At 40.4% G+C, this 14,283-nt stretch overlaps 1 protein-coding gene across 1 annotated transcript in view; it reads right to left on the minus strand.

Annotated features, from left to right (window-relative positions):
- The window catches only part of LOC124603021 (sorting nexin-17), a 95,962-nt gene that overhangs the window by 42,694 nt on the left and 38,985 nt on the right, over nucleotides 1–14,283 (minus strand). The window contains exon 3 of the mRNA XM_047136364.1: nucleotides 13,119–13,294. Within this exon, the coding sequence (XP_046992320.1) occupies nucleotides 13,119–13,294 (176 nt within the window). The remainder of the gene's footprint in view (nucleotides 1–13,118; nucleotides 13,295–14,283) is intronic.

The raw sequence follows: 14,283 nt of genomic DNA on the forward strand, positions 1-14,283 counted from the left end.
CTGTCACCGCAGTCTCGTGCAGGGTCTATTCAGAGACTGAGCTGATGTTACCAAAGACTCAGCCCTGGTACAATAGTTGCTGTCACGAACGATGATGGTCAAGTTTAGGCTTGTTCTGTGCACCTACATCACTCATGTTCTGACAGCCAATGAGCATTTAGTATGTTCTGAGCACCCTGCTGTGAATGCCGTAGCTAATGCAAGTATTAAATGTGATCATAGTGAGTTGTTTTGTGAATTTCAATTCCATTTGTTGCAAGTTGTCATTGCTGATTCGTGGTGGTAAGTGATAAATTCTGCATAAGTAAGTGAGAGACATAATTTGCAGAATATACTCTTTCTTCAAGCGGAAAACATGGGTATGCATGTACTGCAACTGACACTTGGAATTGTCAACTATGCAGTCCCCATTTGTGCCTCGACATGCGTGAACCGCCACATTCATGGATCAGACTATAGGACAGGGTTAGTTACCACATGTCCAGCATTGATGCTAGTACCAGGACTGGAAAATTGTGAACACAGCAAAGTACTGGGGCCAGACCGTTGCAAAGGCGACCTCAATTACCACACATCTGAACCTGGCAGTGCGCCGAATCTTCGGCTTATGTGAAGAAGAATGATGTCCTGTCATAACAGGCATGGGACAAGCAGCCACACTACCACCCTTCCAGTTGTACAGTGTCTGTCATTGCCTGCAGTTGTCTCTGAGAAGTACTTCCTGACAGTCATCAACCTGGTGAGGGACACCCCACACACTGCTACTGGATACTGTCCCTGCTAACTGTGGAACTACAGGCTGCATTTAGTCCTGATGCTGCCAGGGGCTGAACTGGTGCCTTCCAGCTGTGGACCTTTGGCTAGCTGATTTCTACTGACTTCAGGGTGCCTTTCTGGGTGTTCATGGCTTGCGCCTGGGTCTGACTTGTTGCTGAGTCACTGCCTGCCCTGCCTGTGTGCACGCTGCTACTGCAGGCTTGCACATTTGGAGGGGGGGGGGGGGCTTTGGTTTGTCTCCACATTTACATGCTTTCTGCCCTGAATCACATGTCTGCACCACACAAAACATCTGACTTCCTAGGGAGCTCCCTGTTGCTGTGTGTTGGCCTCCTGCCTAGGCTTCATGGGACACTACATTTGCCAAGGTGATGATAACATAAAATCATCATCACCGCCACCTGCTGGCATGGCGACTATGGGCACTGGCAGTCTCACAAGGCTGTGTGCTGAGATAAGTGCACATCATTGTCCAGGGCTAGACTGTGTCCCTGGGCACTGACCACAGCAAGACGACGTTTCAGCTACTATACAGTAGGCAATGAATAAATGAACTATTGTCTTCTCATTGTTTCTATGACTTTACAACAGCCATACACCTGGCTCTTCGTACCTGCTTCCCCACCAAACATCACAATCTAAAACAGTGTCATTAACATGCAAGTCATCCTGCCACCTGCTACAGAACATTAGGAAAGCCATATAGTCCAGGTGGCACAGCTGCTCATGTTCTAAGACCATTAAAGACTTACAGGGCAAGCCTGACTCATTGAGAAGAGTCATCACTTTCCTCTCAATTTGCAGTGACTGCCACTTCACGTCACAGTTGGATATAAGAACCAAAGCAGACCAAGTAGTGACAGGACTATGATTAGTTACAGCTACCTCAGCCAATCCACCAATGAGTTTAACAACAACAACAACAACAACAACAACAACACTAGCCACAACATGCCGGGAAGACTCACCGGCTGGCCTACAGGCTGACTTTGATATGGCCAACACAGGGCAAACCATCACGATCTGAAAGTGAGTCTCACCTTCAGCCACCATTATGCTCATAAAGTCACAAATCTACAGGTGGCCTTATTTAAATGAGCAGCAGGCTGCTACAGCCAGTTCATCTTGCTTTGCTGTGCTATGCTACTACCAGCACCAACAATTGAGAGTTATGACCAGACTGTCTGGCTTCTGTTGTTGGAATGGACTTTGGCTTCTGAACTGGACTTGTATTAGTGTGGTGTGAGTAATAAATGTGTGTCATTAACTGATTCTGTGTTCTATCAGTCATACCACAGTTTCATTCATAGGACTGACATCTTTGTACCTGTCTGTAATGTTAAAGATAATATAGGTCACCAAAAACTGAGTGAGTACCACATTCCATGCAAATGTGGCATATCCTATGGTGAGCTGACTATTAGAGGAGAGATGCAAGGAACATCAATGACACACACCTGAATGAAACAACCACGCAAATCAGCTATTGCCAGGCACTTCTTCAAATATAACCATGACTTGAAATATGAGGAGACCAGTATCAAGGCCAAATGATACTGACCAGCCGCTGTGTCATCCTCAGCCCACAGGCGTCACTGGATGCAGATATGGAGGGGCATGTGGTCAGCACACCATTCTCCTGGCCATGTGTCAGTTTATGAGACCGGAGCCGCTATTTCTCAATCAAGGCCAGATGGTCTCCCATCGAAGAGCTAGCCCAGCCCGACAGTGCTTAACTTCGGCGATCTGACAGGAACCGGCGTTACCACTGTGGCAAGGCCACTCGCATGTCAATTATCTGGGACAGCGTAATTAAGGAGTCTATTGAAATAAAAATGTTGGAAAATCTAATAAACAGGGAAAGAGCTTTCAATTTAAACAAGGCTTCAGTTCCGTAACTCTACTTGTTAAAAACTCACCTCCCATCACACCCACCACTGCTGTGAAACTCTAGGAGAATGTGTGTTTCAGAAAATATTAGTTAGGGCTCAGAAAAACAAACTAACATCAAATGATGTAATGTGTGTCGGGAGTTAAACATAGCTACAAGTAGCACCACAGGATCAACAATAGGTCATAGTCTAGTTGGATTCCAGGCAGCAGGTACGCATAGCAGAAAAACTTGCAGGATCTGTCAGTCATCAAAATATTGTGCATAATATGGAAACAAAAGAATCGGCTGTATATACAGAAGCATATAATTAATACCACATGCTTTCATGTTTCTACGTACTTTTCCTGTAGGAATATCATAGGTTCATTTAAATTTGCTATGGCAGATGAAATTTGTTGAAACAGGGAATAATGGCTCATGCTCTTTATTATAAGTGCTGCAGATTTACTATTGTAAATCCCTAATGTGCAAAAATCTGTTTGTTTAAAGAGGGTGGAGTCTCATTAACCATCGTCAGTCATTCTGATTTTCAGCTGTCTCTGCTAACAGGTTCTCCTTTCTCAACCATAATTAACACTGGAAATGAACTAAATCCATACATTGTATGTTTATTATTATTGTTGTTGTTGTTGTCGGCACCAATATTATTTTTGTTTTGGAATTTTGAAGTCCATGATTTATTACTCTGATTCATTTTATGTCAATGAGTGCTGTATGTGTTATAATGTATGCTATTGTGTCATTGAAAAAGATGTCCAACTGAATAAATATTAAATGAATAAATTCATATCTGCCAAGTTTGTACAGACTCAGTGTCCTGTAATGTTACAACAGTGGTGTTGAGCACATCTAAGGACAAAATATGACATCTTAATTTGTTAACGTCATTATCAGCAGAAATAGTTTCTCATTTGCATGAGTAGATTTACACCTCCAAACACACATCTCAATGAAACATAATTTTTCAGGCAAAAACTAATGTTTTACCATGACTTAATATCAATTTACACTCTCTCAATATGCATTATCCAATATAGTCCTTGGCAAAGTGTTTCATGATGATTACCTGGTAAACAGCTGCGTAGAGAGTACAAAATGACTGTACATGAATAACAAGGTGCATTTGTTTTTGTGGTTAGCACAGAAAGAGGTCAAGTACGGACATAATTTCTTAAGAAATGGGAAAGTGTATGAATGAGTCAAATATTAAAAAACACATGACACAATGTCAGCAACAGCACCATGTTTGCAAAGTGCACAATCTATTTCGAAAGGCTTTTCATTGTTAATGAAATTGCTTCAGAATTCAACATGAGCCATATATCTGTATATAGTTACATCCAGATGACCTTGGCTACATGCACCAAGAGTGCTGTACAGTAATAATAAGTGTTGCACAGCAAATAATCTCCCAAGAAAAATTGTTCCATTATGCACATAAAAAAGATGCTTTTCTCTGTTTAATTATAAGAGGATACAAGTCATAGGCGCATCACTACTAACCACAAATTAGACAAATAATGGAGTAGAAGCACCCACTACCTCTGCTCCAGTGGCAGAGTTATGATGACTAATTTTTGGGAAAAGGTTCAAACTGTTACTATTGGTTGTTACAGTATTTGGTTAGTAAGGCGTTTGCTGGGGATTCCTCTCACAACCATTTCTCTGCACACCTTTGCAAAAATATTACAATAAAATTACTTTTATTTCATTCTTACGATCAAATTTCATAAGGAAACAGAAAATCAGTGAAATATCCCATTATGGAAAATTAAGTTTGGGAGCAGATTACGAAACCCTCATTCAACCAAGATTTGAATATTGCTCAGCAGTATGGTATCTCTGTCCAATAGGACTGATAGAAGAAATATGAGATGATCCAATGTAGAGTAATGTGCTGTGTTACATGTTCATTTGGTAAGCATAAAAATGTCGCAAAGACAATCAACTACGTCCACTGGCAAACAATGCTAGAGAGACATTCTCCATCATGGAGTGATTTACTCTTGAAGTTCGGAGAACATACACACCTAGAAGAGTCAAACAAATATACTGCTTCTCCCTACGTACCAGATATGTTTAAAAAATTCCAGAACTTTGTCCACAAATTTTTTCTATGCTTACCTTTTATTTATTATGCATGGTCTCTTTCAAAATATTCTCCTCCACAATTGATACACCACTCCCAATGCCATTTCCACTTCTAGAAGCAGTCTTCATATACCTCCCACTGCACCGCGCGAAAGTCCACCTGCGAATTTTCTTTTATCTTGCCTATTGCTGCAAATCTTCGCCTATTCAATGGGGATTTTCAACTTTGGAAATTAAAAAAAAAAGTTTGTAGGGACCAGATCTGGAGAATATGGAGGATGAGGCAGCACAGTGATTTCATTTTTTGTGCAACAGTCACCCACTAACTGGGATGACTGTGCGAGTATATTATCATAATGCAAGAGGCACGAATTGCCTTCGCCACATTTCAGATCATTCCCTTCTTACATTTTCTTGCAGGTGTCGCAACATGTCCCGATAATACCACTGATTAACAGTTTGTCCCTTTGGCATGAATTCATGATGAACTAATCCTTCAAAGTTAAAGAAAACTATCAGTATGCCTTTGGCATTTGACCTGACCTGACAAGTTTTTCCTGGTCTTGGAGAACCTTTCCCAAACCCTTGTGAAGATTGAACCCTGGTCACAACATGATAACTGTAGACCCATGTCTTATCACCAGTTATGATTGTGTTAAGGAACATTTTTTTCTCATTTGCATGATTCAAAAGCTCTTTACAGACAGAGAGGCGAAGGTCTTTCTGGTCTTGACTCACGAGCTGTGGGATGAACTTGGCGGCAGAACGATGCATTCCAAGATGCTGTGTCACGATTTCATGACATGATCCAACTGCAATGTTACATTCTTCTGCACTCTCTCGGACAGTCAGTCTTCGATTGGCACGCTTCATTTCATTGATGTTTCTGACATGAGCATCATCGGTAAACATTGAAGAATACCCTGAATGACATCATCTTTAACTTTCATCTCCCCACTTTTAAACTGTGTGAACCATTTGTAACACCAAGTATGGCTTAAGCACTCATTGCCATAGGCTTCCTGCAACACTTAGTGTGTCTTTGTAAAGATTTTCTTGAGTTTCACACAAAATTTTATCCATTGCGTTGCCATCTCGAAATTTGCAAACCGTGAGACATACAACATTCTACTCAACACAGTGCTGAACAATAACTATCAGACATACAACAATGAAACTTCCAGGAGATACACACTAAACACAGATGTGTGCAGCAATGCCAACCATGTTTCTTTCCAACACACGACTGGCATGAAATTACAAACTGGAATTTTTTGAACAGATCTTGTTTATCTAGCAAAAGAGCCATGAAAACAAAATTAGAGAGATTCGAGCCCCCGTGGGGCAACTGGAAAATGGAAGTGACAACAGTACATAAAGTAACCTCTGCCACATGCCCCAAGATTGCTTATGGAGTTTATATGTAGATGAAGTGATGAAAAGTGAACTTGCACATAAAGCAGAGTTCAACATTGTAACTGTAGCTCTACATGGTCTCCATACAGTCCTCATCTCTTTCCAAGTGATTTCCATATTTTTGGTGCCCTGAAGAAAGACATTTGTGGTCCATTCATGGCCATTGATTTGCTTCGGGTGAGGAGGTGCACACCTGGGTAAAATCGGGTTCCGTAAACTACCGCAAACATTTTTCCATGAAAGCACTGACCATACTGTCTCACACTGGGATAAATTTATTAATAGTTATGGAAACTGCTTTTGAAATAATAAACAGTTTACTTATTTTTTCATCTGTCTCATTTTCAGCTGACTGCTCCTTACACACTGAGGTGATAAAGTCATGGGTACCTCCTAATATTGTATTGGACCTCCTTTTGCCCAGTATAGTGCAGCAAGTTGATGTGGCATGGACTCAATAAGACACTGGAAGTCCCATGTGGAAATGCAAGGGGGTACCCACAAAAAATCAGAATAACATTGCCCTGGCCAGAGCTTGTGTAGTACACATTTCTGCCACTTGGTGTACATAGTGCAACTCATTGCCAGTTCAGTGCCGCCTGTGTTGTCAACCTGGCTTGTTTTGTTCATCTGTACTGGCTGTTTTTGCTAGCACAGTTTTGTTCTTGTTTCATTTTTTATGATGGCATGTTTAAGTGAACAATGTGTAGCTGTGAAATTTTCGTTTCTACTTAGTAAAAATGCTGCTGAAATTTAATGTTGAAAACTGCTTACCAAGATGACACTATGGGAAAAACTCAAGTGTATGAATGGTTTGCTCAGTTTAAAAACGGCAACATGCTGATTCATGACAAACTTCATTTTGGACATCTATCAACTGCCCGTACCGATGAAAATGTTGAAAAATTCAAGAGCTTGTGCTCGCAGACTGTCGACACACAACTGATCAACTGTCAGAGATTAGTGGGTTATCTTGGAGCTCGGTTCAGTGAATTTTAATGGAAGATTTGGGAATGAAAAGGGTTGCTGCCAAATTGGTTCCTATGCTTCTGACTGACAGTCAAAAAGAACACCGAGTTGAAAAATGTCATGCTTTGAAACAACAACTTGAAACTGATGCAGATTTTCTAGCAAGGTGATGGTGATGAGTCATGGCACTATGGTTATAACCAGAAACAAAGCAACAGTCAAGCCAATGTAAGATGTCATTGTCACTCAACCCAAAAAAATTTCTTCGACTCAAACATCTAAACAATGCAGATTTGATTTTTTGATGCCAAGGGCGTAGTTCATTCAGAGTTTGTCCTCCCAGGTCAGACTGTGAATCAAACCTTTTATTTGGAAGTTTTAAGAAGATTGCACAACAGTGTTTATCAAAAAAGGCCCGATTTGTGGCACACAGGAGACTATTTCTTCCATCATGACAAAGCATCTGCTCACTCAGCCATCTTTGTTAGACAGTTTTTGGCTAAAAATGGTATGGTTCCGCTGCCCACTCACCTTTTTCATCTGACCTGGCTCTGTGCAACTTTTTCTTGTTTCCATGCACGAAGAGGGGCATGAAAGGACACCGATTTAACAACATTGAAGAAGTCAAGAAAAAAAACAAGAGAGTAGCTGTCAGCTATTTCCAAAGATAACTACAAAATATGTTTTGAACAGTGGAAGCACCAGTGGGACAAATGTATTAGTTGTAATGGAGAGTATTTTGAAGGGGATAAGGTTTTGTAAACAATTCGAAAATATCTAGCTTTAAAAAAAAAAAAGATTTTTTTTGGGTACCCCTTCGTATTGAGCCATGCTGCCTCTATAGTCATCTATAACTGTGAAAATTCAAGTGCAGGATTTTGTGCACAAATTGACCTGTTGATAATGTTCCATAAATATTCAATGGGATTTATGTCAAACAATCTGGGTGGTCAAATCATTCCCTCAAACTTTCCAGAATGTTCCTCAAACCAATTGCGAATAATTGTGGCCTGGTGACATATTTGGGAACATGAGTCCATGAATGGCTCCAAATGGTCTCCAAGCAGGTGAATATAGCCATCTCCAGTCAATGATCAGTTCAGTTGCATAAGAGGACCCAATCATTCCATGTAAATACAACCCACACCATTATACAGCCACCACCAGGTTTTACAGTGTGTTGTTGACAATTTGGGTCCATGGCTCCCTGGGGTCTGTGCCACACTCAAATCCTTGTATCAGCTCTTACCAGCTGAAATCGAGACTCGCATGACCAGGATACAGTTTTCCAGTCAATCAGGGTCCAACTGATATGGTCATTTTCAGTTGTCTAGAACCCAATCAATATAGTCATATGGGCAGCAGAGGTGCTGTAGGCGATGTTGTATTGTTAGCAAAGGCACTTGCATCAGTCTTCTGCTGCCATAGCCCATTAATGCCAGATTTTGTCACACTATCCTAACAGGTATGTTCGGCATACATCCCACATTGATTCCTGCAATTATTTTATGCACTGTTGCTTGTCTGTTAGTACTGTCAACTCTAGGTAAACATAGCTGCTCTTGGTTGTTAAGTGAAGGCCACTGGCAACTTTGTTGTCTGGGTCAGAGGTAATGCTGGAATTTGGTATTTTCAGCACACTCTTGGGCAGCAGAGGTGCTGTAGGCGATGTTGTATTGTTAGCAAAGGCACTTGCATCAGTCTTCTGCTGCCATAGCCCATTAATGCCAGATTTTGTCACACTATCCTAACAGGTATGTTCGGCATACATCCCACATTGATTCCTGCAATTATTTTATGCACTGTTGCTTGTCTGTTAGTACTGTCAACTCTAGGTAAACATAGCTGCTCTTGGTTGTTAAGTGAAGGCCACTGGCAACTTTGTTGTCTGGGTCAGAGGTAATGCTGGAATTTGGTATTTTCAGCACACTCTTGACACTGTGGATCTCAGAATACTGAATTCCCTAACATTTCCAAATGGAGTGTTTCATGCATCTAGCTCCAACTACCATTCCATGTTCATAGTTTATTAATTTCCATCGTGCAGTCATTATCACATGGGAAACTTTTTCACATGAATCACCTACAAATGACGGCTTCGCCAATGAACCACCCTTTTATATCTTGTGTACATGATACTACCACCATCTGTATGTGTGCATATCACTACCCCATGTCTTTTATTCCCTCAGTGTACATATGGCAGAAAGAGGGATTGTCGTTATGCATTCCATTGTATACATCTGAAATAACCATTCTTAAAACATGACGCAAAAGGTCAGGGAGGTGTGACAGTGATTAAAACTTACATAATATTTGCACTTATTCATTCATTCACACACTGTGTTCCCTCAATCCCATCATGAAAGAGAGCCTACAGGGATGTGGAATGCGTCAAGTGATACATTAACAGGCAGAAGCAACCACTGATAGCTACTTCCATAAAGTATACTAACAATAAATTATGACTAACACTAATCTACTGAAACCAATAAGCATGTTAGTTACTTCTAGATTATTTAATATAAGTATGTTAGGAGCAAAATAACAACAATGAAGGAAAGAACAGATTGGTACTCACTGTAAAAAAGACACATTAAGTTGCAGACGGGCACAATTAAAAGACATATACAAAAAATGTTTGGCCATAGCCTTTATCAGCAGCAGGAGCAAAATAGCTACTTTGGAAAAAGCGACTGTTGCTCCTCCTATACCACTCACTGTTGTTATTATCTAGTACTTCAAACAAAGCATTTTTACTTTAGACAGATCACTGTTGGTGTCTATATTATGGAAAAATCATGATCTATCTAATAAAAATATTACAGTTACGCAGAATTTACATTGCTGAATCCAAGTATTCAGATATACTGTAGGAGTGGTTAATAAGGTATTTCTTTTACTTTATGTTTAAATATTTGAGAATTTCCAATTTCCTGCCTAATGTCCAATGGCACCCTCTTACAGACTTTTGACCCAGAATGTAAAGCTTCAGTCTGAACCCTTGAGAGGCATGCATACTCTACACAGAAATTATTTCTACTTCTAGTGTTGTGCTTGTGAATTGCTGAGTTCCTTCTAAATTTACTTTCGTGATTAAGTGCAACTATCATTAGGGAGTACATGTAATGATTGGTATTTATGTGTAAGAATCCTTAGGTCTATGAAGAGGCTTGTCAAATATGTCCAGTCATCAATTTTAAACAATATTTGTATTGCATGCTTCTGTAGAACAACACTTTTTTCACCTTAACTATAATAATCCAGAAGATTATGCCTTAGGGATGAACTGAATGAAAGTATGCTAACTACTTTTTATGCAGGGCAATACAGTGAGAGATATTCCTGAGTGCAAAGCAAACAGAACTGAGCTTCTTGGCTAACTTATCCACAAGTTGTTGCCACCTCAGTTTATTACCCACATGCACACAGAAAGTGCTATCACCTAGTGTACACTTATTGATCTCTACTTCTGGTATCTGCAAGTCATTTTTATGCAAGATTCAGTGTTAAGATGCTGGCTGTGAACCAATTGTGGCCCGGTCCATTATTCTGTTGACTGTGTCTGGTGTGGACCTTTTATCAATTTACTTTTATCATCAGCAAACATTACTGTCTTTGAACAGCCCTCCAATGTCCTCAGTAAATCATCTATGCAGATCAGGAACAGGAGAGTATCAACCTCCAAGACTTGTGGCAAATCATATTTAACGTTTCCCCATTCTGAATATTGTTCCTCTTACATCATATGATAATTTGTGATCCTCTTTTTTCTACTTTTAAGATATGCAAGAGGAAGGCCTTTAAAGCGATACCATTTTAGTCTCCCTAGCAGAGTTTTATGATCTTTATAGTCAAAGGCCTTGGCAAGACCACAGAAATTGTTGTTTTTGCTAGAATTGAGTTTGTGAGACCACATTTTGCATTCTGCATAGAGAAGCCTTCACGTAAGTCAAACTGAGGTGTTGTTAAAAGGATATTCTCAGAAAAGTGGTTCAGCATTCTGCTGTAAGCAACTTTCTCAAAAATATTAGATAACACAGGAAGGACTGAGACTGATCTATCATTATACTTTTATATACTGGCGTTAGTATTGCATACTTCAGTCTTCCAGGAAAAACTCCTGGACTCACCAGCTGATTAAAAAGGTAACCCAACTGTGGCAGTACGAAGCCAGTACAAGACATTACCACACTGAAGAGCCGAAGAAACTGGCACGTTTGTCTAATATCATGTCGGGCCACCACGAGCACACAGAAATACCACAACATGATATGGCAAGGACTCGACTGATGTCTGAAGGATTGCTGGAGGGAACTGACACCATGACTCCTGCAGGGCTGTACATAAATCCATAAGAGCACAAGGGGGTGGAGATCTCTTCTCAACAGCACTTTCAAGGCATCCCAGATATGCCATTAATGTTCATGTCTGGGGAGTTTGGTGGCCAGCGAAAGTGTTTAAACACAGAAGAATGTTCCCGGAGCCACTCTATAGCAATTCTAGACATGTGGTGGGTCACATTCTCCTGCTGGAATTTCCCAAGTCGGTCGGAATGCGCAATGGACAAGAATGGATGCAGGTGATCTGACAGGATGCTTATGTACGTGTTACCTGTCAGAGTTGTATCTAGACGTATCAGGGGTCCCATATCACTCCAACTGCACATGCCCCATACCATTACAGAGCCTCCACCAGTTTGAACAGTCCCCTGCTGACATACAGGTCTATGGATTCAAGAGGTTGTCTCCATACCCGTACATGTCCATCCACTCAATACAAGTTGAAACAAGATTCATACGACCAGGCAACATGTTTCCTGTCAACAACAGTCTAATGTCGATGTTGACAGGCCCAGGTGAGCCATGAAGCTTCCTTTCATGCAGCCATCAAGGGTACACGAGTGGATCTTCAGCTCTGAAACCCCAAATCGATGATATTTTGTTGAATGGTTTGCACGCTGACACTTGTTGATGGCCCAGCATTGAAATCTGCAGTAATTTTCAGAAGGGTTGCACTTCTGTCATGTTGACTGATTCTCTTCAGTTGTCATTGGTTCCGTTCTTGCACAATCTTTTTACAGCTGCAGCAATGTTGGAGATTTGAGGCTTTACCAGATTCCTGATATTCACAGTAAATTCGTGAAATGGTCATACAGGAAAATTCCCACTTCGTCGTTACCTTGGAAATGCTGTGTCCCATCACTCGTGTGCCGCCTGTAACATCACATCTCTCCCCCCCCCCCCCCCCCCCCCTCCAAAACTTGATAACCTACCATTGTAGCAGCAGGGACTGATCTAACAACTGTGACAGACACTTGCTGTCTCATATACATGTTGCCGACCGCAGTGCCGTATTCTGCCTGTTTACATATCTCTGTATTTGAATATGTATGCCTAAACCAGTTTATTTGGCACTTCAGTGTATTTTGGCTGAGATATCATAGCCAGAACAGTTACTACTTTTCAGTGACCCAATGATCTTTGTGATCTTTCTAACAGACCACTTGACAAATCTGATGGAGAGTATGAATTACTTGTCGAAGTAAGTATACTGGATCTGCTTTTGATAGGCAATTAGGAATAATTTATTGAATTTAGTAGCCAATGATTTAAATTTCATATCATTTCCCACACTCGTACTCCCATCACGAAGTTTAATATCATTTTCCTTGTAAAGTGTATTCATTTCTTCTTCTTTTTTTCAGCCTAAACAGTGCCTTTTTACATCCTGATTAGTGCTTGCCCTTTGAATTAAATAATCCTGTCTCTTCCTAGCACAAAAGATTTTCACCCCTGTTATTAGGGACAATTTTTCTTGGCTTCCAATGTAGATATTTGTGACCCAGTGTCCAGGTAAACTACAAAACTCGATACAACTTGACGCAATACTGCGCTAATGTTCTGCAAAGTTATGTACACAATAATGTGGTTATAACAGATATAAGCTGTAAGGATAATGAAATATGTACCTCAAGAACCTGGTCTGATCTTTCTGTAGTCAGAACCTTGAGCAATATCCTGTAACCATTCATAAGGTAAACATCCAAATTTACTTCTTGGCTTTTCTCACAACTTGTTTCTTGCTGAGCTGATAGAAGGAATCCATTGAATAAATCAGAGTTGACCAGTCGAGGATCTTGACCAACTAGAGGAAAACAAAAATAATTACATGCACACTTAATTTGCCTCAATTTTTTACTTGGTATGCTATGACAATGTACTGAAGATACAATGTACTTGAATATCAGTTTGTCTAGAATGTAATCATTTATGCATGTATTGTTGCAAACCTACAGGTATATCACACCAATCATTAAAAATTCCTTCATCAAATGGGTGAACCACACAATGTTCCATACTCACCCGAAGATTCTTTTAAAACTGTATGAATTCCATATACACATGTGTGAGATGAAATGCTTTAACCAGCTGACAGTTGGTGAATTAACTGTGTTTTTTTCTGATTCTTGTCATATGAATTCAGAAAATGAAATGATGATAATTTGTTCTATCCTAATAAATATAAAGCAGTTTTCCCAGCTTACTGAATATTCTATGAGGTTTCAGGATTGCAGCCAGATCATGTTGACTTCTTGCCACAATATTTTGGCAGGCAACTGTCCAGCCGTTTTCATGTGAGTGTCCGCCATTGGAGACTGCTAGTTCACACTGTCGCTTTACAGCAAAAATTGGTGCAGAAGTGCAATCACTTTGGCAGCCATCACAGGAGCACCCTCTATTGAAATCTGTGTCCTCTGAAAATACCATTCCATATGGGGCGTGCAGGTGCGTGTGTAAAGGTGAAACCACATGTTCGTCCTCTCTCAGAATGCGCACTCGCGCTGCTAAAAACAAACATCAGATGTCACCAGACATGTCATTATGAATAAAATGTTTTCTCTCTGATTAAATTATAGAGTTTACTGGGTCCCAAGCCTTGTTCAGTTGTAAGCCACTGTCATGGTTTATAAGATTTTGTGCTGGTTGTATCCCCACAGATTCTTTAATTACTGAATCCCAAAAGCATCTTGCTGAGATCAAGATTATTGTGGCAGAATAGTCCACAGAGTGTCCTATGGTAATACAATGCTCAGCTATGGCCGACTTACTTATTTTATTAATAATGACAAATCT

This window comes from Schistocerca americana, chromosome 1 (genome assembly GCF_021461395.2).
Source record: "Schistocerca americana isolate TAMUIC-IGC-003095 chromosome 1, iqSchAmer2.1, whole genome shotgun sequence".
In the NCBI taxonomy this organism is placed as follows: Eukaryota; Metazoa; Arthropoda; class Insecta; order Orthoptera; family Acrididae; genus Schistocerca; species Schistocerca americana.